Source organism: Scedosporium apiospermum (assembly GCF_000732125.1).
Source record: "Scedosporium apiospermum strain IHEM 14462 chromosome Unknown SEQ_SAPIO_0090, whole genome shotgun sequence".
In the NCBI taxonomy this organism is placed as follows: Eukaryota; Fungi; Ascomycota; class Sordariomycetes; order Microascales; family Microascaceae; genus Scedosporium; species Scedosporium apiospermum.
In genome coordinates, this window is record NW_015971791.1 from 1,251,143 (window position 1) to 1,273,485 (window position 22,343).

The 22,343-nt window shown below is 50.9% G+C and overlaps 3 protein-coding genes and 2 pseudogenes across 3 annotated transcripts; 2 read left to right on the forward strand and 3 right to left on the reverse strand.

The window, feature by feature from the left end:
* Positions 1-1,726: 1,726 nt before the first annotated feature.
* On the forward strand, positions 1,727-3,907 carry SAPIO_CDS4198 (annotated as a pseudogene; the record flags this gene model as incomplete).
* A 1,392-nt stretch (positions 3,908-5,299) lies between these two features.
* On the reverse strand, positions 5,300-6,203 carry SAPIO_CDS4199 (Glycoside hydrolase family 61 protein; the record flags this gene model as incomplete). The annotated part of the gene is made up of 3 exons (XM_016786806.1): positions 5,300-5,401; positions 5,466-6,036; positions 6,100-6,203. The coding sequence occupies 3 exons, from the start codon at positions 6,201-6,203 to the stop codon at positions 5,300-5,302; spliced, it is 777 nt and encodes a 258-aa protein (XP_016643782.1).
* Positions 6,204-7,762: 1,559 nt separating this feature from the next.
* Positions 7,763-12,059, reverse strand: SAPIO_CDS4200 (uncharacterized protein; the record flags this gene model as incomplete). Its single annotated transcript, XM_016786807.1, has 6 exons — positions 7,763-8,813; positions 9,560-9,581; positions 9,906-11,346; positions 11,419-11,700; positions 11,787-11,884; positions 11,966-12,059. The coding sequence occupies 6 exons, from the start codon at positions 12,057-12,059 to the stop codon at positions 7,763-7,765; spliced, it is 2,988 nt and encodes a 995-aa protein (XP_016643783.1).
* Positions 12,060-14,257: 2,198 nt separating this feature from the next.
* On the forward strand, positions 14,258-15,487 carry SAPIO_CDS4201 (annotated as a pseudogene; the record flags this gene model as incomplete).
* Positions 15,488-16,995: 1,508 nt separating this feature from the next.
* SAPIO_CDS4202 (Phosphate-repressible phosphate permease) lies at positions 16,996-19,045 on the reverse strand (the record flags this gene model as incomplete). The annotated part of the gene is made up of 3 exons (XM_016786808.1): positions 16,996-17,446; positions 17,588-18,845; positions 18,973-19,045. The coding sequence occupies 3 exons, from the start codon at positions 19,043-19,045 to the stop codon at positions 16,996-16,998; spliced, it is 1,782 nt and encodes a 593-aa protein (XP_016643784.1).
* Positions 19,046-22,343: the final 3,298 nt, after the last annotated feature.

Below are 22,343 nucleotides of genomic sequence, written 5' to 3' on the forward strand. Positions count from 1 at the left end.
AATGGCGGTCCCAGTTCTCTTCTTGATGAAATTGCCTCGCAGTCTTGACATGATATTCGTAGGTCCCGTCATCTATTCTATTTTGGACTTGGTAGCATGTGAGATAAAAACTGATTTATCACCATCTATGCTCCCTTTACGAATCGCGACTCGGCATGACTGACGATCGCTGGGTTATATGAATGACAAACGCTAAACTAAGTTATTCATGGCACTCTCTCGAGGATACGACTCAATTTAGCTCGGAGTTCGAATGAGCGATAAAAGCGATAAAAGCGATAAGGGGAGCTCCTTACAGATCGTCAACAATGCAATACAAGGTGTTTTACTCAATGACGACCTCGGAAGGTAACCAATCTCGTTTTATTCCGAGGTCGTCATTTGTAATGTCATGGAACATGCCTGTATAGAGACCTACGAGACAGCTCATGTCTCAAGTTTCAAGGAAGTCCACATCCGTGTACCGAGGTACATTCGTGCATGTAACGGAATAAGCTATATCTGGACCAGGAGCCCGGGATATCCGGGTACATGAATGTTCGTATCGCGAATGGGCTGGCTCCCGATACCAATATTGACGAGCCTATGTGTACACAAAATACTTCAGCAAAGCTTCCCACGGTACTTGTATGCAAGCGGCACGCCCGAGCGGAGGTAGGCTACTGCTTAGCCAAGACTTCTACTGAGGGGCAGCTGCTGGCTTATGATGGTCTTGAGCTGCATTGATGCCAGTCGAGTCGGTGTCGCGATGTGCGGAGTAGCGAAAGGGGAAATCGCGTTCCACTTCCGACACCACCCACATCAAGCTTTGCAATCTAGACTAGCGTTCACTTGACTGTCGCGATTCCACGTGAGATGGCATTACCCCGCTCTTTAGAAAACGCGACATCGAGAATCCTCGGTCGTCGGAAGTAATACCTGCTACTCCAGCCGCGGTCGGATGTTGCGTGTCCCGTTCCCGCTGGATACCAACAGACCAACACCCCAACGGAGCAATCAATAGCAATCAATGCAGCATTGAAGCGTATAGCCGAGGACGAGCCCGCGATGATTTCGGATTGTTAATGCCAACTTCCGAAAATGTGCCAGGCCAGTCAGTGCAGCCACTTGATGATCTGATGGGATCTTCCCCCGCATCCGAGCACACGTTTCCTCGCAGGTCCCATCTACTAATAGGAGTCTTCGCATTAACGCCCGTGAAACTACGATTGGCCTAGCCCGGTACAGAGGGTGTTTGTAGCCATTCAGAGTCCAGCAAATTGAAAGCAATGATGCCACCGTCTCCCCCCCGCTTAGTTTCGGCGGGGTAAATAAGCTAACTGCCGTAGTTTGGCACGTTTGGGCACGCGTTCCAGGAAGTGGAGGTGAGGGCGGGGCCGGTCAAATAGGTCCCAAGCTCCCGAACCTCCCTCCGAGGAGCTTATCTGCTCTTCTGCTCGGACTGAATGGCTTCACGACTTATTCAATTCTTTCCAGTCTTATCTCCACTAGAAAGAAAAGGTGGGATACAAAATACACGCGTTTGAGGGAAGAAAAAAAAATCACCAAGACGATAGCAGGAACTCAAGATTTCCTGCCAGGTCAACAAATAATAGTGAGTTTTATTACTCTCTTCGGGCTTCGGGCTGTGGGGCCAGCTACTGAAGACATCTACTGAAACTCACCATCGTCTCATAGCTTTCCAAGAGGAAATCTATCCCTCGCGCTCGAAACCAACAACATCACCATGGCTGAGTGCCCTGTTAAGAAATCCAACGTTGGTGGCGGCGGCACCAGGAACTTCGACTGGTGGCCGGATCAGTTGAAGCTCAACATCCTCCGCCAGCATACTGCCGTGACCAATCCATACGACAAGGACTTCGACTACAAGGCGGCCTTCGCGAGCTTGGACTATGAAGGATTAAAGAAGGATCTCACGGCGGTGATGACGGATTCCCAGGACTGGTGGCCCGCTGACTTTGGCCACTATGGCGGTCTCTTCGTCCGCATGGCCTGGCACGGTGCCGGCACCTACCGTGTTTTCGACGGTCGTGGTGGCGGTGGCCAAGGCCAGCAGCGTTTCGCCCCCCTCAACAGCTGGCCTGACAACACCAGTCTCGACAAGGCTCGCCGACTTCTATGGCCGGTGAAGCAAAAGTACGGCAATAAGATCTCGTGGGCTGATTTGTACCTCTTGGCTGGCAATGTTGCCATCGAATCGATGGGCGGCAAAACCTTCGGCTTCGCTGGTGGCCGCCCTGATACCTGGGAGTCTGACGAGTCAGTCTATTGGGGTGCCGAGAGCGCCTGGATGGGCAACGAGGACCGTTACGACGAGTCGAAGCAGGGCCCCAAGGATATCCATACGCGTGATCTCGAAAAGCCACTTGCAGCTTCTCACATGGGTCTGATCTACGTCAACCCTGAAGGGCCCGATGGCGTTCCCGATCCACTGGCGGCGGCCAGGGACATCCGCACGACCTTCGGCCGCATGGCCATGAACGATGAGGAGACCGTCGCCTTGATTGCCGGCGGCCACACATTCGGCAAGACACATGGTGCGGGACCCACAGATCAGGTGGGCAGAGAGCCGGAGGCAGCCCCCCTTGAGCAGCAGGGCTTAGGTTGGAGCAGCAAGTACGGCTCTGGGAAGGGACCCGATGCCATCACTAGCGGTTTGGAGGTCACTTGGACCTCTAAACCAACGGAGTGGAGTAATCTCTTCTTCGAGTACCTGTTCAAGTTTGACTGGGAGCTCACCAAGAGTCCCGCTGGTGCCAACCAGTGGGTGGCCAAGAATGCCGAGCCCATTATCCCGGATCCTTTTGATCCTAACAAGAAGCGCTTGCCTACTATGCTGACAACCGATCTTTCGCTCCGCTTTGATCCAATCTATGAGAAGATCTCTCGCCGTTTCCTCGAGAACCCTGATCAATTTGCTGATGCGTTCGCCCGCGCCTGGTTTAAGCTGTTGCATCGCGATATGGGCCCCCGATCTCGCTGGCTAGGCCCGGAAATTCCCTCCGAAGAGCTGATCTGGGAGGATCCCATTCCAGTCTTGAATCATCCCGTGATCGACGACGCCGATATCGCTGCACTAAAGACAAGCATCCTGGCCACTGGAATTGATCCTAGCAAGTTCATCTCTACGGCCTGGGCGTCCGCTTCCACATTCCGTGGCTCCGATAAGCGTGGTGGTGCCAATGGAGCCCGCATCCGCCTTGCCCCTCAGAAGGACTGGAAGGTCAACAACCCGCCGCAGCTGGCCGAAGTTTTGGCGGCGCTGGAAGGTGTGCAGAAGAACTTCAACGCTTCCGCCTCGGGTGGGAGGAAGGTCTCTCTTGCTGATCTGATTGTGCTGGCTGGCTCTGCCGCCCTGGAACAGGCGGCCGGAGCTGCGGTTCCCTTCACGCCGGGCCGCATGGACGCCTCGCAAGAGCAGACGGACGTGAATTCGTTCTCTGATTTGGAGCCGTTCGCCGATGGGTTCCGCAACTACGGCAAGGGAACTTCACGTGTCCGCACAGAGCAGTTCCTTGTTGACCGGGCGCACCTTCTTACTCTTTCCGCCCCGGAATTGACTGTTCTCGTGGGCGGTCTCCGTGTTCTCGGCACCAATTATGATGGTTCTTCCCACGGTGTTTTCACTACCCGTCCCGGGAAACTTACCAACGACTTCTTCCTCAACCTTCTGGATCTCAACACGGCCTGGAAGTCTGTCGATGGGGAAATTTTTGAAGGATCCGATCGCAAGACCGGTCAGAAGAAGTGGACTGCTACTCGTGCCGATCTGATTTTCGGCTCCCACGCCGAGCTGCGTGCGGTTGCTGAGGTGTATGGAAGCTCAGATGGCCAGGATAAGTTCGTCAAGGACTTTGTGGCGGCTTGGGCTAAGGTGATGAATCTGGACCGTTTTGATCTTAAGTAGAGGCTTTCAAGCCTACACGAGGTACTCTAGAAAGACTGGACACGGAAGTCGTGTATCTCGCGTGAGATTGTGAGTATTGATTGGATTGGACCGAACCAGTCGTGGCAAGAGAAAAGGGCAGTCAATCTCAATCTTGAGTCTCGGTTCTTGTGTAATCATCCGAAGCTCATCCCTGGTTGCTGTATCAATCAATTACTGGACTGTTTATGAAACTACTGCCCCCCTGTAGTATTAATTCGAGCCCAAGAAATTGTCTGGCCCAAAGCTCATCGATACACTGGAACGTAGGATACGCACCGACCTGTTGGCGGATAAAAGCTGCCGAGGCCAGTGCAGCATTTCTAAGCCTGTCCTTAGTATCACGCTCTAAAATGTCCGGAATTAGAATCATTTCGCGGTCTCTCCTTTGGCGATCATATCTAGCCGCCCTCCTGAGTCCTTATTCATACGCCAGACGTTCCTCCTCTCCCCTAAATAACCCTATTAATCACTTGGGTCGTAGTTCCTCTTACAGCCATGGCCTAATCTACTTGTCACCTGGGCCAACTAGATAGAGATGGCATGACCTGATAGAGAATCCACACATGGACTAGGAAGCTGTGCTGTAAAACCTGCGGCTCTTACTGAAGTAAACCCCTTTGAGATTCGGTTGGTTACCATGCCCAATGACCGAGATCCCTCTTGGAAGTCAGTTCAATTTATACCCCTTTAGTCTACAATCTAGTAGGCGGCGGGTAGATACGACACCTCTATGAGTGCTAAGGCAATCCGGGTGGAATGTATTTGGCCCTTATTGTGGAATGATGCTGCATACCTGTGCCAATATCATTGCGGCGGCTCTGGTCGGTGGTCGGCTGACATTGCGACCACACACCGTCGCGGCAGTAAGATTTCCATTCCTTAAAGCCCTAGTTCCAGTCGCGTTTCATGATCGATGCGGAATCTACTCGAAAACTACTCTCAACAGATGATCTGTTCAGCGGCTTGGACGAGGTAACAAGCCTTAGCCCAACAGAGACCGATTGACCTTGGAGCTAGCCAACTATTTACGTCATTTTAAGTCCTTAGGGTTGGTGGCAACAAACCAGTCGTGGCTTGGGTCTCCGGATGTCTCGGGCGACGATTTAGATTTAAATCCCCCAGAGTTCAGGTATAGTTGACTTCACAGTAACCCTGACTGGTACGCCTCAGAGACTTCATACAATTGAAGGGGAGAGGTGGAAAGCGGCTGGTTCCGTTAGCAATAGCAGTCGCCCTAATGGCAAACGTATTATTGCTCCGCAAGACTATATATATATGTGTGTGTATATGATATGAACTCATGTTTATGACGTTAAAATAGCATAATTCCTTCTCTTATCGCGCTACCCATGCTTTATTTTCCCATCTTCTTTATGCAGTGAATTCTCGAGCCTTCTTAGTAGCGGTCCCCGTGAAGACGGGAGGGCCGGGGATGGCGTATGTTTGAGGGAGGGAATGATCGTTAATTGGGACCTGATCCAATGCGTTAGTGCAAGGTCCAAAAATCATTCTTCCTCGGGGATTTCGTGTTATTTACCTTGATATTGGGGTCGTTTTGACTGCAGTAGCCAGGAATAGCGGCCAAGTGAGAGTCATCTGGCACCGCGGTACCAGAACCAGTGACGACGAGCTGTGCACACTCGGGGTAGAACTGAGGGGCATTGGCCTGATGAAGGGCGATCAACTCGTGCCGGATCAGGTAGTTGCCGGGGGCTAGTCCTTCAGGGATTTTGCTGGTCCATTGCTTGTTTCCACCCACAAGCTTGGCAATCTCCCATCCGGAGGGGGTTTCAGTGTCTAGGAAGACCTTGACGCCATCTCCGTTGAAGCCGGCCTCGTCGATCTTGAACCATCCCTTGCCGGAACCGTCACAGGAACTGAATTCGCCGGCACACTTATACATCCAAACCAAGATCGGCCCTTGGCTGTGTGTCCACTGTCCCCAGACAGCAGCGACGGTATCGCCTGGCTTGACAGTCGCGCTTTGGGCTGCGGAGGTGCCACCATTGCAGCGGAGCTTTGGGTCGGCGGCAGACGTTATCGGGTTATAATCCGACCATTGTCGTTGGATAACACTGGGAGAGTTCCCAGGGGAGAAGCCTTGATACCTGGAAACTTGTTAATCTCTTCCGGTGCAGCAAGCAATTACCCAAATACTTCAAGATACTCACCCTGGGTAATCGACACCGGCAATAACGTAACTAGTGACGGCGCCGTGTGCGGAGGCTCCCACTGCAAGGAGGGCAATCGAAGCGAGGACAGAGTCGAGCAGCATGATGAATTTTGGATGTGTCGTTACCTAGTAAAATCTAAGAAAACCAGAGGCTAGAGGAAGGACTCGCGCTACTCGAAGAGACAGGTAAACCCAGGTGATCCGGGCCAGTAGGACGTGGACATAATTTATATATCGCCTTCATAATTTCTCTCGCTCTGTCTGCTCCAAGACGCGACATCATCAAAATCCTTGCCGCTTTCCCCAGGTTCTCCGCTCAAGGCCCAGTTGTCATTTACCGGCTAAATATCCTGATGGTGTTCATTATGGTGCTTTCGATCTGCACATGATGGTTTTCCTGTACCGGGATTGGGAGAAGGGCCTTTGCAGGAGGTGATTATATTAATATATAGCACCTGCTTCACATAAACTGCCGGATTCGCAGTACCGCCCATAAAACACCGAGATTCCATTTCGTTATTAATTCGCCTCCCGCAATCCAAGCCTTCCTTCGGAGGAACCGGATCGAAGACAGTGGTGCCGCGGGAGGGAGGTTTCCCGCCAGCCATGACTAGCCGTGTAGCCGAAAGCAAGTGCCCAGCGGATGATCATTTACCGAAGCGCACAAATTGTTTGATTGTTTAGGTCATGCCTCGATTCTTGCAGGAATTTCAGACATACATAAAGGTAATATATTCTGCGCAAGTTTTGTATTCCAAAGTGGACCTCGATCCCGGTGCACGCTTCGCGTTGGGCAACATTGAGTACTTGGGTGTCGTTCCATGCTATTTGGGCGCAATACATTCCATACCTTGGCAGTCAATGATGCTTACTGTGGGTGTTGCGAACAACTGGAGCCATGCAAGACGACCCTTTTCATTTCGAGGCGCCGTTATCGATACATCTTCTGGCCGATTTGGACTAGTTCTATCAACTACATGAAATATCGAGACTTATTTAGTCACTCTTTGCGTTATTTGCCATCCACCATCACGAGATTCCGTAAAGCTCTCCTTATTGAGGGCATTAGAGTAGAGCTCATCAGGGGATTTTAAAGACCCTTTGGACGGAGGAAGCAGGACTGGATGGAATCTGGGCATGGCTTATTAGAATAGTGTCGAGCCCTGATGTCTGGTGATCGCCACCTATCTTCTGTATCGATCCTACGTTTGGGAATCGTCCTTATGGTACATCTTTATTGTTCTATGTAATGACTGATCCGGAATGTTGTCGCAGAATACGCTAATAATCTAAAGACATGTACTCTCGCGGCACATTTGGACTACTCATTCAACATAGGGTGTCCGAGTGGTGCGGTTTCCCATCTAGCCCCCTCTCGTTTTTCCCTGCCTCTCCCTTCTTCTTCCCTCGTCTGTATTAGAGTCATGGCTGGTAACACGTGTAGGTTCATTCTGCACATGGAGCTCCAGGATTAGGATTAGCTGAGCATTCAATGGACCGATCTCACACTGCAGTCCTCTGTTGTAGGCTCCTCTTTTAATTTTGTTTGTTTACTTCTTACGAGTGTGCCGCCCTCAGTTATTGGGCAGAATGACGAGACGTCGAATGACTCGAGAAACCTTAAAGCAGTGGACCTTACTTAAATTATGCTACCAAATTCATCACTCCTCTATGAAGTGCAAGGGAGGCCACACGTAGTCGTCCACATTCTCATACGAATCCATCTTTACAGGGACGCCGTCGTCTTCGTCAGAACCCGATATCGAATCATCATACATCTCGCGAAAGCGTTCGTAGCACTCGTAATGGATTTCCTTCCAACTCTTTCCTGGCATATCCCGGCAAATGTCACTGGGTAAGAAGGGCGAATTTTTCTTTTCTTCATAATCCACACCGAACCCCCTCTTGGCAAGGACCATGATCTCCTTTCCCCTCTCTCCATCCGCCATTAGCTCCTTATCTATTTCTATGCCGAAGGTTTCCGGCGCTTGCGTGTCTTCGGATGTTTTCTGCTCGAATCGTACCCGTGTTGTTGGATTAGTGACGGAACCGGGACTGTCAGGGATGGTCGAACGATAGATGACAACTAAAGGTCTCGATAGAGCGCCATCCCTATCGTCCAAAACACGTTGCCAGTGCGCTGGTTGAGGCTTACGCCAGTATCTACACATCTGGTCCTCCAGCGAAAAGGACTGATGCTCATACCGAGCAAAACCCAGTGTTTCCGAGCTATGACAGATATACCGGAGTTCCTTCCAGCCACAGCTGTTGCTTATGAGACCGTCCAGAGTTTCGTAACTAACTGTATGTACTCGGAGGCCTAGGACCGTGAGAACGTCAAGGCGAAGGCCGGGGAGGAGCTTCAAGGTAGAAGAAAGACGATAATAAACGTCATCCTCATCATACGACAGCATGAGCGTATCTCCCACAATGCGTAAGTGGCGGATCTTGGAGAGGGTTTTAGGAGGCAAGGCTGTCAGTGTGTGGAGCATGGTCTCAGGGTCTTCAAAGCTAAAAAGAATCTGGCTGATCCAACTATCTCCAATCTCCTCGTGTGCACGGCGACACGTTTCGAGAATAGCTAAAGCGAGCGTTTGGAGCGGGCTTGATCCTGACGCGATCCAATCGGTCGATTGCCCTTTTGCCGCGGGAGAGCCGCGTGGAGAAGAAGACTTGGGAGTATACCTCTTGGCGAAGCTCCAGAGGGAGGGACTGGAAGAACATGCTTCCATTCTGCGGATTGGTTGGAGGGGTGGGTCGCCGTGGTGTTTTTTCCTTGCGCCTGGGACGCTTCGTTTTCCTCGCCTTCGCCATGGCGACTCGAGGTTGCCCACTCGCAAGAGTCACTAGGCCGGCAGAATTTGTGAATAGAAAATGGAGTGCTGCAGCGGTCACGACATCAATTTGATCCATCTTCTGTTAACGTTCTTTGCTAATTTTTTTTTTTTTTTTTTTTTTTTTTTTTTTTTGCTCTGCGGCCCCCGGTCACATGAAGATTTGCCAGCTGTTGCCAGCACATTGCGAAACACAAGAAGATTGCTCGTCACATGTCAAACATAAGGATAAACTTCGATTCTCGGTGACATTGTCGCGTTTTCAATTGTCGAGGAAATCAAATGCCTTTATGCAATGTAGTTTACAAGAACTCGCCAAACTTCCGCGTCTCTGGTGGCGAGGTCAAGAGCTCTTCCTTGCACCACTCACTGTTTCTCCTGCCTCTGATATTGTACACTGCCGCGAACCGATCAATTATCCGAGATTTATGCTCGTCCGATCCAACTGTTTCGACGAAAGACGGTCTGGAGACTCATCGCGAGATGGCAAATGTAGAAATTGCACATGGCGTCTATACATCAAGACCGCGTTATTCCATTACTTTGGGACTAAAATTTATCGCCGTTTCTAGCTTAGTTATTTGCCACTCTTGCTCACTTTTTCATTAAACCTTTCGAACTAACCTGAGATTAACACTCCCGAAATCTGAGTCGAATGATAGAAAATCCAGTGCTTACGGATTTATAACAGATTGGGAATCTATGACAGGCGATCTGCACCCTCTGTTCCGAAGTGCGAAGCGAGAATGAAGGGCTGTTTTGCGTGGCCACTTTGTAAGAGGGGAAGTTGCACCAGACGCCGCCGTCAGCTTCAGTCCCGGCGTCCAAATAGGAGAAATGGAAGACACAGATGAACCCCTGCGGCTATTTCGAATTGGAGAAGTTGAGAATATTGAGGATAATCTGCGACCAAGCCCTGAAGCCGATGAGCTGGGTGCTGGCGATGGGTTTCGGGATCTTGGCCACATACTCAAGGCCGGGCTCCACAGCTCATCCTCGTCGCTACTAGCCTCTTCTTCAGCGGGAATCTGCTCCGGGTATCCCAATTGTAGGGCCGCTCGCCGGGCCTTTATGTACTCGACATTGAGGTGCTCCCAATCCAGGATCTCACCTAAGTCTTCTGTGAGGTGTCGTTGACTAGTCCGCTCTCTGCAGGTCATCTCACAGTATGTGTGCATGAAATCTGTCATTTTCATGACCGAGTTCTTATAGTCTTGAGAGCGGCGGTCAACAATGTAGACACCATAGTCAGACGTGTGTTCCCCCAGTAACTCCTTCACGTACAATCCGAACCCAGACACGTTCGACGTAACGCTCGGGATGCCCATGGCAACACATTCAGCGGCAGTGTATCCCCATGGCTCATAAACTGAGGGGAACACGCCGAGGTCGGTTCCACGGATGAACTCGTAGTAGTTCATGGGCAATACTGGATCAGAGGAATTCAGAAAGCTAGGATAAAAGACAACCTTGACCCGATCTTCTGGCCCATTCCGTAGACCAACTTTCTTTAAGCGATCCAAAATCGGGTCACTATCGCTGTCGGCGAGGTTATGCGTGCAGATTTGCGGGAGATCGACCCGTTGCATCTGCAGCAGATGCCGCTGCAGCTCAAGGTTGTCCTGTTCAGTAATGAGTTCTAGTTGAGTAGGGATCGTGTCCCCTTCTTTCCACTGCAGCGATTTCTCAAAGAGCTTATCGCTAATGCTTCTGTTGATTTCTGCTAGGTAATCCCGAAGAGATTTGACAACGGCTTTGCCCTTGAGGGTTTCGGTTAGGATAGATGTTGTCTCGGCTGGCATGATGATAAAGGCAACTATTGTCGTAGAACTTCCTTCTGCCTGTAGTCGCTGGTTGAGACCCGCGAGGGCGTCGATATAGATATCAGCACCTTTGTTTCTGAACTCGTACCGCCCAGCGAGGAAGAAGAAACGGGTCTCTTCTAGATCGAAATCAAGATGTCCGTAAAAGTGGCACCGCACAAAGTCTTGGAGTTTGCGCTTCGATGAGGTGCGGCGCAGAGTCTCGGCCTCATTGGCCGACGTCATCTGGCCAATGTTCAAGCCATTGGGCAGGACAGCATCGGGCTTTCGTTGGAGAAAAAATTCACTCTCCTGGGAGGTGATCTGGGAAACAGTTGTGAAGAGGTGACAAGACTGGGCTGCTGCCTTTTCAAGACAGTGCCAGTGGTAATGCTCAATTTTCCTCGCTGCCTCTTCGATGTCGAGGGTCTCAAACGTGTCATACCAGTCAATGCCCTTGCGGGAGAGTTGCCTCCCTAGCACAGTAGCATGCGCTGTGAAGATGGTTGTGACGTCGACTCGGCGCTCCTTGATCAAAGGCAATGCAAGACCGCCTGGCCACTCGTGGAAATGGGTGATAATTACTCTTTGAGTTTCGTATCTCGCGAACTTTAGATGGGCGGGTTAGCTTTCTAATTCGAGACACTGAAACACTCATGAAACTCAACTGTCAAAGCTTACGTCTTCAATAAACCAAGAAGTTAAGTACCCAAATAAGATGGATTCATTAATCAGTTCGTCGTCTTCGGGGAACGGCGACGAGATGTCGGCTACGCGGGCAAAGTCTTCCTTCCACTGATCCAGGTACTCGTGGACATCCCCGGTATCCAGAAGCAGTATACGTGGTGACCCTTCAATCAGCCATCTGCCATAGAGTGTTGTGATTCCCCGCTTCTCCATAGCTTCGATTGCAGCCGATAACTCTGGAGTTGGCGGCTTCAGCTCCTCAACTTCGATGGAAGCCTGCCTCAATGAGTTAGTAAAACTTGATATCAAGGCGGAAGATATATCTAGGAGGCAAGGGAACCACAGTTTAAAGGACTACACACCGACTGGGGGACTAGAGGTCCAACTAAAGTGTAACGGTCCCCGTACTCTTTCTTAGTATAAGGTGCCTTTGATTTAAGGACGGTATAGATACCACCGACTACATATCCAAGGTCCCGTCAGCAGGTTCTAGAGGTTTGAAAAGTCTTGAGAAGGGCCAGTCCAGGGGAAGCTAACATACCTTGGCGACCAAGTTCAGAACAGAACTCGAAAAGGACATGGTCTTGGACAGTGCGGGAGCTGTTTCCGCAGTCTGTTATCTCCTCTGCATACATTGTCCTCCCCTTTTGGAGTATAAAAGTTTTCTTCTTGGGTTATTCAACGCCCGTAATATAGATAGTCTTAGACAAGACGACGTGTGGGTGAGGTGCAGTTGCGTCGCCGCCGTTAGTCTTAGTAGGCCAGGATACGAGAGTGTGGTCTGCCGCAGAAATGAGACCGGGACGGGGTTGATAAGCAGAAGGGGAGAGGTAGGGGTAAGGGAGCAGGGGGCATCATTCGATATAGTTAGTTTTTAAACTTTGAAGGGATTGATGGAACCGCGTCGAACAACGTCACCCCAACTTCTTTGAACAAGTGGGGCTGAAGCCATCACATCCGCTCCGCTGAGCTGGGCATTCGACTCGGCGGTGCTTAGTGCCGGGACGGAAGCGAATAGAATACCGCTTATCTTCCGGTTACCTCATAGATTCAGGATGAAACGAATATGAGCAGATTGCGGAAGATTCCATTGAATGTTCGCAACCTGTGTCAAGTGGCGACCCCCCCCCCCCCCCCCCCCCCCCGGACGATAGCGCAGGACCAGTTTTACTCAACACGGCTTCTCGCATCTTGAAGACCAAGGGCTTTTCGGATATGGTTGAAATGGAAGTGAAATGTTTCCTTACACATCTCGTGAGGAAGAGACTTTGTGAGAATTCATCAAGTTATAGGACTGTCATATATGTATCCTCAACATTGCATGTCAACGGTCTCACGACCGAAAAACAGGAAAGGGGTCTGGTGGCAAAATTCGAGGAAACTATTGTAGGATCTCGACGATTTCCAGAATCCCCTCCCAACGGACCAGATCTCTAGGACAATCGGCTTTTCGAACGTAAACTACGTTGTTGAAGCCAGAGCACGGGATGACGAAGGCAGAAGAACATTTGCGACATCGGACTCAATTGGTTCGATTCTCTGTGCTGTCGATCTCCAACTTCTCCCTAAACCAACTCCGGAATAGCGTTCAACTCTGCAGCAGAGTTGGACAGCTTGACAAATGGATTCTCGAGATTTGAGGCCGAGTCCCAGCGGATCTAAATATACTAATATATGCTTAACATTGTCTCCCTCGATTTCATCGGATGCTGGGTGAACAAGATTGCAATGTGATTCGGCAGAAATTAAGACGAGTCGATAGCATTGAAAGTCGCCCCACGTTTTAGTGGCGGATGGTCTTCTCCAGAAGCCAGTTCTTTGCTAATTAAAGCAGTTAATTTCGTTCCCGTCTGCAGAGAGGATTCACAAACAATCGACATCAAGCCGCAGTCATCCAGCTCCTAGAGGTTGTTGCTCAGGAAGGGTAAAAAAAAAAAAAATAAAAAAAAAAAGAGAGAGAGAAAAAGAATGAAAGAAAAAAAAAAAAGAAAGGAACCCGTCCTGAGGTCAGGACTCAGGAGGGCTTGTCAATCGCGTGGAATGTGGTATGTGGAGTCGTGGTCGAATCATTGGCACACCGAGCACTTGCGTTGAATCCGCCTGGCTGCCCAAATGATCCGACCCTCCCTCCTACTGTTGATACATCTGTACCAGCATTAAGCCTGTGAATATTTATACGCTAATGCCATGCAGCGCTACGTACTGGAATGAGGGTTTTCCTACAACTAGCACTTAAGATCCTAACTCTATCCAATTATCTGGAGGATCTTAGACTCTGAACGGTACCCAATTTCTAATTCGACTTTTAGCTTCAATAATACTTGCGGTAACAACCGCAGTCAGTGGCTTTTCCGTAGCGACCGCCGGATTGATCCTTCAGACAATGCCTTGACTCTGATTCACTCCTTGGACGAGTAAGAAGTGAGCGGTGAGCACTCCATTTCGGCTTCCCGAAGACCCGAGTGCAGTTATCCCCGCTCCTGCCATTCATCCCAATTCACCTAATTCACTTGATGCTGACATGTGGCCGTGACCTCGCAGGGGACAACTGAACAAACTTGGAGTGAAGGGATGGCCATATCTCCAATCTCATTTGTTACAGCATCTGACACCATCTCGCTTACTTGAGGCTGTGCCACTCTCTCACACGAAGTGAACGAAAATCCGCCCCCCGCCCGCTGTAGAAGGATTCATCTCGTACTTGTAAATTGTCTATTCCCCTCCCTCAGCTCTGAGACCTTCTTAAAATCCTTCGAGGCTCTGGTCTGACAGTCTCGACTTCTGCTCTTTGTTACCATCGAAGCTTTGCTCGTGATTGACCCAACTTGCCAACATGCCCGACTCAAAGGTTGATGTGGCAATCATCGGCGCCGGCCTCTCCGGCCTCACCCTCGCCCTCGCCCTGCACCAGCAGTCCGTCCCCGTCATCGTCTATGAGTCTCGACCAGCCCCACTGGATATCGGCGGGGCAGTTATGTTATCGCCAAATGCACTCCGGGTTTTGGATGCCCTGGAACTGTACGATATTGTCAAAATAAAGGGCTACAATTTCGACACTCTTGAATACAGGGATCTGGCTGGCAATCTGATTGAAACTCAGCCCTTTGGTAGTGAGGAAAACTACGGCTACCGGGGACTGCGCATCTACCGATATGTCCTCATTGATGAACTAGTGGCGGCATTGAAAGAGAAAAGCGTCTCCGTTCAGTACAATCACAAATTTTCTCACGTCGTCGAGGATAACGACAAAGGCGTGACATTTGCATTCACTAACGGCGCGACCGTCTCATGTTCCCTCCTCGTTGGCGCCGATGGCATCCATTCCACCGTCCGTCAGTACCTGTACCCAAATCTCGAGACGAAATTCATTGGCATGGCTGGCATCACTGCTTCTGTTCCGACTGCCCAGCTGAAGCTCCCGCCTGGCTACCATCTCCCGGTAACAATCATGTCTCCACAAGGCGCCTTTGTCATCGCTCCGCAGAAAGCAGATGGGTCTGAGGTCCTTATCGGAAAGCAGCAGCGGGTGGTGGAGGGTGACTATGAGGGGTGGGATCGCGACTTCGTGGCGGACAAGGATAGTGCCCTCCACTTTCTTCAACAGGGCAACCAGCAGTTTCCCGAAATTGTGCACAATGCTGTTTCAAGAATTAGTGTGGAAAAGGTCAACAAGTGGCCGTTCTTCGTAGTGCCCAAGCTCGAACGTTGGGCGTCGGAAAGCCGCCGGGTTATCATTGTTGGCGACGCAGCCCATGCAATACCACCCTCTGCTGGTCAAGGGATTAACCAAGCCTTTGAGGATGTCTACATGCTTGCCCTAGTGCTGAGCCAGGGTGGCCAGAATACCAGCACGCAGGATGCGCTGTCCTTCTGGCAGAAGTACCGGCAGGAGAGAGTCGATAAGATTCTGGAGCTTAATAGGCAAATCGATAAAAGACGGATGCCTATCGACGATAGAGCTCAAACGGTCGAGAGAGAAGAATTAGACCTTGGATGGTTGTACGAGCCGGATTTCAAGGGGATTGTAGCACAGTGGTCTTCTGAGCACGGGAAGGGAGAGTGAGTAGAGGCATTCTTTGAAGATCTATGGAAGTTGTTAAGTTCAATATAAATAAGTAGTATATATACATATAAACCCTCGTAAGTTGTATCTTGACAAGAGAACATAAATTAAATATTTTTTCGCCTTTTTAATATCCTCTAGATCGGCCATTGGACATCGAACACCGGCGCTGATTTACCTCGCAAATGGAGGTCCATCCAGCGTATTAAGTATCGAGTGGCCAAACCTGCATGGCGGGCATCGCGGCCACCAACGACCGTGACCAGCTCCTTCAAGATGGATGAAGGCTGTAGGTACCCGCAAGTACTTCAAGACCATGAAAAGCAGCTCTCCGCCAACTGCAGCAGGAGTTCTGACGTCCGCAGTACCGGATAGGAAAGTAGTCGGAGTTGTGATGTTCCGTGCATACTTAATGAGCGACAACCTTTTATCGTTGGAATCTGCCCAGGGCTCTCCTCTTGGCTTCGCTAGGTCAGGCTGGCCTCCTAGAAACCAATAAGCGTTGAATCAGCGATACCGTTGGCTGGAACCGCTGCGCCAAACCGGTTCGTATGCGTAATTGCCCAATCCGTCAACATACAGCCGGCGTCGCCACCGGATATGCCCAGCTTCTTACTGTCGATATCGGGGTAAGACACTAGGTAGTCAATCCCCGCCAGTATATCATCATATTCCGGCCCAGGCTATTCACCAGAGCGAGCGCTAGCAAACTTTTGGCCATAGGACTCGCTCCCCCGAGGATTGACGTAGAACACGAAGTATCCAGCAGCGGCAATCGCTTGGATATCCGCAGCAAACCAACTAGTATCAGCTGCCTAGAACTCAAGGGTCACTTCAGCGATACTGCGAAACGGACGAGAGCAATCAAGTTGCAGGGTGTCGTAGTGGCAATGCGTGTACGATACAGGGCTAGGGAGGGATACCACACCCTCCCTATCGCCACCGACTCCAAGTACGTCGTCAAGGGTGCCACTGAATGGGCGAGGACATAGATTCAGTGCGGGTGGAGGGCGTTTGGGAGCCTCTACTTTGGGAAGCGGAGAGGTATCGCGAATGCTCGCTAGAAATTGAGATGTGGAGAATCTCCGGGGGTGCAAACGTGGCAACAGACGAGGCAGCGAAGAAAGGTGCCGAGCAGAACGACGCTGAGGAGTTCGGGGATCCTCTTACTGTGTCGACTTAGGCTGTACCCGGTGTATATCAGCCGTGAGCTTACACAGGTCACTTGGTTCGCGTTTACCGTTATCTCCATTGATATGATCCAATCCATGACCCAACTGCAAAGAACTTGCGACGGGCTCGACGGCGAGGTGACCACGTTCTGAATATAAGCGGAATGATTATCATCAGGGGTCCCTGTATTGTATCCCTTTTGTACTTCGTATTTCATCACATCATATCTATAGATTATCCCTCTGTTCCATGAATCGAAATCGAAATCGCCAAATTTTCACTCCCGCTAAATGAAATCCCCTCCCGATCCACTCCTCAACGCCTTAAACCTCGAATCATGCATTACCCATGCCCCACCTGGGAGCGTTGATAATAATGCCCATGAGGCACCCCGAGATGATCCCCGTCACGGGTAAAGTGATGAACCAACCAAAGTAGATCCAAGCCACCATTCGCCAGTTGACAGCACGCCACTCGCCATTACATAAGCCAACTCCCACCGTGGCGCCCGTGATGCACTGTGTCGTCGAAACAGGCAACTTGAGCCGCGTCGCGAGAATCACAGTCGCCACGGAACCCAGCGAAACAGAAAACCCACGAGACGGCGACTGAAGCGTCAATCGATTGCCCAAATTACGCATCACGTTATAGCCGTATGTCCAGAGGCCCACAATAATTCCGACGCCTCCGAAGAAGAGAATCCAGAGGGGGACGGGAGATTTGCCGTCGGCGGGGAGGCGGCCTTCCTTCCAGATCTGGTAGATGGCGCTGTAGGGGCCGATGCAGCTGTCGGGGGCGGGAGGTTAGATGCGGGGGAAGCCGTTGGAGAGGGGGGGACAGGAAGACGTGGGATAGAGAGGGAGAGGGGATAGATGGAAAATGGGATAGATGGGATATGGGAACTGGAGATCCCGGGACTTTACTTACTTAGAAACGTCGTTAGCACCATGGGTGAACGCCATCGCCGCATTCGTCGACACTTGCATAAAGGTAAAAAGAAACTCGGCCTTGTTGTCGTACCGCTCGGCACGCGTGTGCATCTCCTCGACGTCTCCGCCAAGGGCGCTCTTCTCGTTTTGAGAGTTGACGACATCCTTATCGACGCCGTGGAAAAGGGCAAACTTGAAATACCACCAGAGCATGGACTTGTGGTGCCATGGGAGGCCCTCGGGTTTGGGACCGACAAGCGACTTGATCTGGGCCGGTTCATCCACAACCACACCCGCGTCGGACGAATCGCCCTTAATCGGGGCGCTCTGAGCCTCTGACGAAAAGATGCCCTTCTCAGCGCTATTGGTGATGAGATCATCCTGTCCCGGGGAGCCACCGGATGCAACCTCGGCAGTGCGCTTGGCGTCGAGCTGCTCCTTTGTGAGTCGCCCTTCGTAAAAGTCGCGAACGAGACCCTTGAAGCCCGCAGGTGTAGGAGGGATCTCGCCGCGACGGAGGACAAGAGGCCCCTGGAACATGTGGTACCAGCGCAGCTGCCAGTCACCCAAGACAATGTACCTGTAGAGCCAGGGTACCAAGAAGATGGCGGTAAGAATCCCAAAGGCGATGCCAACGCCAACAATCACTCCAGGGATGGCTTCATCGGGGAGATTAACCTTGTATGAGCCACCCTTCCAAACGAGCAACATGGTAATGAGCATGGCAGTAACGCTGAAGAAGACGGGTACGAGTGTCAGACCCCGCAGGGCGGGGTTTTTCCGGACAAGGACTGCATATTTGCTTAGCAGGAAGAGCGCCGCAGCAATGACGCCGGCGAGGATTGGCGAGATGATCCATCCAAGGAAGACCTGAACGACGCCACCGGTGATCTTATCGGTACCGCTGCCCTTGCCGACCCAAAGGACGCCGCCGGCCCCGACAGTGGCTACTCCCATGCCGAGAACACCGCCCAGGATTGAGTGGGTAGTGGAGATGGGCAAGCCGAGCTTGGTGGCCATGGTGAGGAAGCACGACGAGCCGATGACGGCGCAGCACATGCCGAGCATGAGGATAGCCGGGTCATCGCGGTAGAGTGTTGTGTCGACAATTTTGGTGCGAATGGTGTCGGCGACACGCGCTCCCACGGCCGTGGCACCGGTAAACTCCATGACAGAGGCAATCAGCATGGCTTGGATATATGAGACCGAGCGGGACGCCACAGCGTTTGCCCAAGAGTTGGCAACATCATTGGCACCTATAGGCGATAACACGGAGTGTTAATCAGTTGTGTATTCGAGCGGCGTGTGTTGAACAAGGTAGGAAAGGGGATTGTAATGATATTTTTCTTAGGGAAAAGAAGGAACAAAAGAGACGAGACGAACCGATATTCCACGCATCTAGGAACGCAAAGATGGTCCCAATGGCAAAAATGTAATCGTACTGGTGGAGAGTCATGATGGGCGCAGAGTTGTTGGGCCTCTGAACACCAAGATACGTAGGTGAAACCGAGAGTCGCACGGGCGATAGACGGCGAGGGAAGGGGGGAGAAGAGATTCAAGGGGTTGGGGTGGGGGTCCGATAAGAGAGATGGCAGTGCTGATCGGAGAACTCGCAAGCCCAACAACGGAAGAAGAAAAAGTGTTGAAGGGAGAAGGTGAAGAGAAGGAGGAGAGAAGGGGAGTTGTAGGATTGGGATTGCCTTGGGCTGGAGTGGGTAGAACCTGTCCTGGCACGGCTGTCACGCCCGACGAGTGAAGGCAGCCACAACTCTTGATGCTCGTCGAGAGTGGGTAAGTTATAATAATGAAGCAATGGAAGTGATGTGGAATGTATTAGGAGCAGCCCTTTGCCCCCTGTGTCTGGGGGCTCGATTTTTATACGGCTGCCAAGAGTTGAAGGCAGTGGGTATCGAGATAACCCTGATTAGGAGAAAGAGAGGCAATTCCGCGGGTCTCCATCGTATCCCGGCAGGTCTAGCTTGTTGGTACCGTACTAAGCTAGGGTAGCTTCCGATAAAAAGCCATGCGAGACGCAGATTTTGGCTGGGAGGCCAAGACTACCTAGCCCGCTCCTCCCACGCTCTTTTTTCTTCTGGCTCGATGTTCTCCGAGTAAGAGTACACCGCCGAATGGGAATTGCCTCTCAGATAACCCCCACAGCAGTCAGAAACCATTACGACGTTTCTTGACACACATTGCCTAAATATTTATATATTAGACCGCAGATACCCTCCGATGTGATATCCAGTCCGAGATGTCATGCCAGCATGAGTAGGATTCTGGCGAGGGATGGAAGAGGGAATTGAGCACGCGACACATGTCTCAATTTGGCGAGCTCGGTCGGCGTTTTGACTTGGCGGGGGCGGGGTTGCAGACTCACAGGGGGCAGGAGAGGATGAGCGTGCTTTTAGTGGCTGCTGGCTGAGGTTAGCGCGTCAACTTTGCATTCCAAGGGTGCAGGGATCGAGATGATTTGCAGACCTTCGCCACAGAAAGAACTCTCGTTACTGACCAATAGAGTGACTCAATTCAGGAACGTGTTTGTTCTTTCTGCCTTTATTTGTCCACTCTCCCCCGAACTGGTCCAATTTCTTGTACCTAAGAACACAACATCAGCGACTTGGCGAGATCTCCACTGGTAGAGTAGCATCCACTACTCAATGGTGCCAGGATCAGAAGGTTATTTTCGGCGCGGCGGGTTGTCGATTTTTTTTTTTTTTCCTTTTTTCACTTTACCTTTAGCTTCTAACACATCCCGCTGGATTCCGCGCCCTCATATGCGACCATCAGGGATTTAGAATCAGGAGCGCAGCATTGGAGATATTAGTAGAGATACATCCGTACTTCGGTTAGGCCAAGCTTGTCTCGTGCCTGCAGTCACGCGACTTGTAACACTGCAACGGAGAACCGCTACGGCAGCTGTACTTCGTAAGATTAGAAAGCAAGTCGGAGAATAGTCGAATTATTTGTGATTCTCAGGCGGCTCGAGGTGGATCTACAAGGTACGTTTCCATGTAGATTCTAGTTAAGAAGAATACATCGAGAAGGCTGGGTCATAATGCTATACAATGGAGACATGCGAGGTGCAGTAAACAAGCGCATCCACATCATCCACGGACGGATCCGTCTCCGAAGTATTCCAGTTGGAGCAATACCATGTGCGCTTCAGCAAAGAAAGTACGAAGTACGTGCTTTGCCGCAAGTCCGACCCCAAACTATGAGCCCAGCTGAGGGATACACTAAATACTACAATCAAGATCGGAGTTAATCGGAGTAGGTCACACCCGTATAAGCTATTAAAGCGGGTAGCGCTATGGGAAGATTCTGACAATCACTCTCGGCAGCTGCCATTGCACCCAAAGCTGTCGATCTTCGAGTGTAGCACGCCCCGCGAGCATAAGATACGGCGTAATGCACACCAGGCTGAACATGAATGTGGGCATCAGAAGTTTTCCTTTCCCTTTTTCTAGCGGGCAACACTCTCTAAGACCTAGCCCACCCATCTAAGCTCTGCACATGCCAAGCGCCATGGACACATTTACACTCACATGCCATGGAATGGGCACCGTCCGCCAGATGCGGCTCTATCCTCACTAAAATGCGAAATTCCCAATGCATATGGTGTCTCACATGTCGTCTCTGAGAGCCGTCCCTCGATTTCTTGACGAGAGAAAGAAACAAAATCGTGGCAAGCAAGGGTATTGAAAGTCGTCTACCTGCCACCTTAAACCTAACAGACATGAAAGCTTCTATTAATATAGGCTAACATAAAGACATTCTTCCATTGGTTTTGTGGCAGCGCCTATATAAAGCTTCCTAAACACCAACCCGCGAGCCCTCCAAGCTCTTTGCATAAAGAGGCGTGTTGAATCATTATAACGTCACTTCGTCGTGACCTAGAGCTTTAGAGATTTCCATGGCATATCCTAAACCTTTTAGTGAGTTCTTTTGATCTTCTCTTACCTACTGTCACGATTCGTTTTCAACTCCCACTTTACTTGAATCAGTGCCGAAATCCGCCCTTCCCTCCCCGATCCGCCTGCTTTCTTTGTCTTCGCGACCTGCGCGCAATGGATAGGCCGGCTCCTTATCGCCTGCTCAGCCCTTTACATGAGGATACTAAACATCACCAACGGAGCCCTCTTCCTCTTGGCCAGTTCCGAGTGAACGGTATAATCTTCACCTACTTCAGCATTCCCGAAATTAAAGATATCGTCCTGACGGACACCGAGACGTTCGTTTCCTGAAGGATTATGCCTCGGATGTGGCGCAGGAAATTGGACGAGATCATTGAGGAAGGAATCCGCTGGTGACACTCCCTTCTTTTTTTTTTTTTTTTTTTTTTTTTTTTTTTTTTTAACCGGGTGCCACCCGCCTCGACTCATTGTTCTCACGAAGTTTGATGGCTGTCGAGAGGCAGAGCTGTTTCAATTGACTCCTTATGAACTGACTAATTAGGAAGAAGAATATGCGAAGACATAAACGAGGTAAAGACGACAATTCAAATGAGAGTTCCCCCTGGCATGTAACGCCTCTCCTCTGGTTGCGCTCCGTTCATGAATCGCTGGTGACCTTGGCGATTCCACTCTGCTCGTACCGCATGGCCCCAGACTGGGTCATTTAAGGTAGTGAATCTCTTTCTCTTCCCAGTTTCTCATATTTATCGTGCCTAGGCATGACCCAGCGATCGTAACTTCTTTAGCCCCCCCCGGCGGAGATGCTCCGTCTCCTTCCGGAGTCGACTTTGAACATAC